This window comes from Apaloderma vittatum, unplaced genomic scaffold (assembly GCF_000703405.1).
Source record: "Apaloderma vittatum isolate BGI_N311 unplaced genomic scaffold, ASM70340v1 scaffold18284, whole genome shotgun sequence".
NCBI classification, from domain to species: domain Eukaryota; kingdom Metazoa; phylum Chordata; class Aves; order Trogoniformes; family Trogonidae; genus Apaloderma; species Apaloderma vittatum.
Genome location: NW_009712318.1, coordinates 57,200 through 59,365, shown reverse-complemented (window position 1 = coordinate 59,365; position 2,166 = coordinate 57,200). Strand labels below are relative to the sequence as shown.

The following is a 2,166-nucleotide window of genomic DNA, read 5'->3' as shown; positions in this document are numbered from 1 at the left end:
AGCGACTTCGTGCGGGCTCTGCTGGGGCTCTGCTGCCTGACCCGCTTCTGCGCGGCCATAAGCTCCATAGACGTTGACCGCCCCGGCGACGGGAGGTGCCAGCCGATAGAAATCCCCATGTGCAAGGATATAGGCTACAACATGACGAGGATGCCTAACCTGATGGGGCACGAAAACCAAAGGGAAGCTGCCATTCAGCTGCACGAGTTTGCCCCCTTGGTGGAGTACGGTTGCCACAGCCATCTGAAATTTTTCCTCTGCTCCCTCTATGCCCCGATGTGCACAGAGCAGGTTTCGACACCCATCCCGGCCTGCAGGGTTATGTGTGAGCAGGCGAGGCTGAAATGCTCTCCCATCATGGAGCAGTTCAATTTTAAATGGCCAGACTCCTTAGACTGCAGCAAACTGCCCAACAAGAACGACCCCAATTACCTGTGCATGGAAGCCCCCAACAATGGATCGGACGAGCCGCCCAGAGGATCCAGCATGCTGCCACCCATGTTTCGTCCACAGCGGCCCAGCAGTGGCCATGATCTGCAGCAGCATAAGGACAGCCTCAGCAGAACCTCCTGTGAAAATCCTGGCAAGTTCCACCATGTGGAAAAGAGTGCTTCCTGCGCGCCGCTCTGCACTCCGGGGGTTGATGTTTACTGGAGCAAGGATGACAAACAGTTTGCTGTCATTTGGATTGCCATCTGGTCCATTCTGTGCTTCTTCTCCAGTGCTTTCACTGTACTCACCTTTCTGATAGATCCTCAGCGTTTCAAGTACCCAGAGAGGCCCATTATCTTCCTCTCGATGTGCTACTGTGTCTACTCGGTGGGGTACATCATTCGCCTCTTTTCAGGTGCTGAAAGTATTGCCTGTGATAGGGACAGCGGCCAACTCTATGTCATCCAGGAAGGACTGGAGAGCACTGGCTGCACCATTGTGTTCCTGGTTTTGTATTACTTTGGTATGGCAAGTTCCTTGTGGTGGGTAATCTTGACTTTAACTTGGTTTCTGGCAGCCGGGAAAAAATGGGGGCATGAAGCCATTGAAGCGAACAGTAGCTACTTTCATTTGGCAGCGTGGGCCATTCCGGCTGTGAAGACCATAATGATCCTAGTTATGAGAAGGGTGGCTGGAGATGAGCTCACGGGGTTGTGCTATGTTGGAAGCATGGATGTGAACGCCTTGACAGGGTTTGTACTCATCCCTTTGGCTTGTTACCTAATCATTGGCACTTCTTTTATTCTCTCTGGTTTTGTGGCCCTTTTTCATATCAGGAGAGTGATGAAGACGGGTGGAGAAAATACTGACAAGTTGGAAAAACTTATGGTCAGGATTGGTGTCTTCTCAGTCTTGTATACAGTGCCTGCAACTTGTGTGATAGCTTGCTATTTTTATGAAAGACTTAATATGGATTATTGGAAAATTGTGGCAACTCAACAGAAATGCAAGATGAACAATCAGACTAAAAATTTAGACTGCATGATGAATAACTCTATTCCAGCAGTAGAAATTTTCATGGTCAAAATTTTTATGTTACTAGTTGTGGGCATTACTAGTGGTATGTGGATCTGGACTTCCAAGACTCTTCAGTCCTGGCAAAATGTTTGTAGTCGAAGATTAAAGAAGAGAAGTAGGAGAAAACCTGCAAGTGTTATTACAAGTAGCGGAATCTACAAAAAACCTCAACATCCACAGAAAACTCATCTTGCAAAATATGAATCGACATTACAGCCACCCACTTGTGTGTGACCAAGTTTTAGAAGAGATCGTGTCTCACCTTACAGACTTAAAAATGTCCACAGTAGCAGCCAGGAATTAGAAAACAAATGGTGCTTTTTTTGTCAGAACAGTATAATATCTCAAGGCAAAAAATGTATCATGCTGAATTCAGGACCTGGTGAAAAACTGAAGCTAAATGTACTTATGGAAAGGTTTTCAGTGAAAGAAATACTGTGAATTAAGTCTCTTCAGTTACTAATCTGTAGTTAAGTACTTCATCCAGCCCTCAGATAAGTTTGGGAAAAAAACCCAAACAAAAAAACCACACAAAACAACAACAAAAACCAATGCCTTATTTAACTTTTTCATATAGCTGAGCTGGATTTCCTACAAGTTTTTGAGTAACAAGGTATAGTCAAGTTTTATGGAGCAACGGTTTGATTTTAGAAGTGC

At 45.6% G+C, this 2,166-nt stretch overlaps 1 protein-coding gene across 1 annotated transcript; it reads left to right on the top strand.

Annotated features, from left to right (window-relative positions):
- Nucleotides 1–10: 10 nt before the first annotated feature.
- On the top strand, nucleotides 11–1,828 carry FZD10 (frizzled class receptor 10). The gene has a single exon (XM_009867945.1). It carries the CDS (start codon nucleotides 118–120, stop codon nucleotides 1,741–1,743), a length of 1,626 nt encoding a protein of 541 aa, XP_009866247.1. The 5' UTR covers nucleotides 11–117; the 3' UTR covers nucleotides 1,744–1,828.
- Nucleotides 1,829–2,166: the final 338 nt, after the last annotated feature.

Excerpts from the sequence above, each read along its gene's own strand:
- FZD10 (XM_009867945.1), top strand. The coding sequence starts at position 118 with ATGTGCAAGGATATAGGCTACAACATGACGAGGATGCCTAACCTGATG.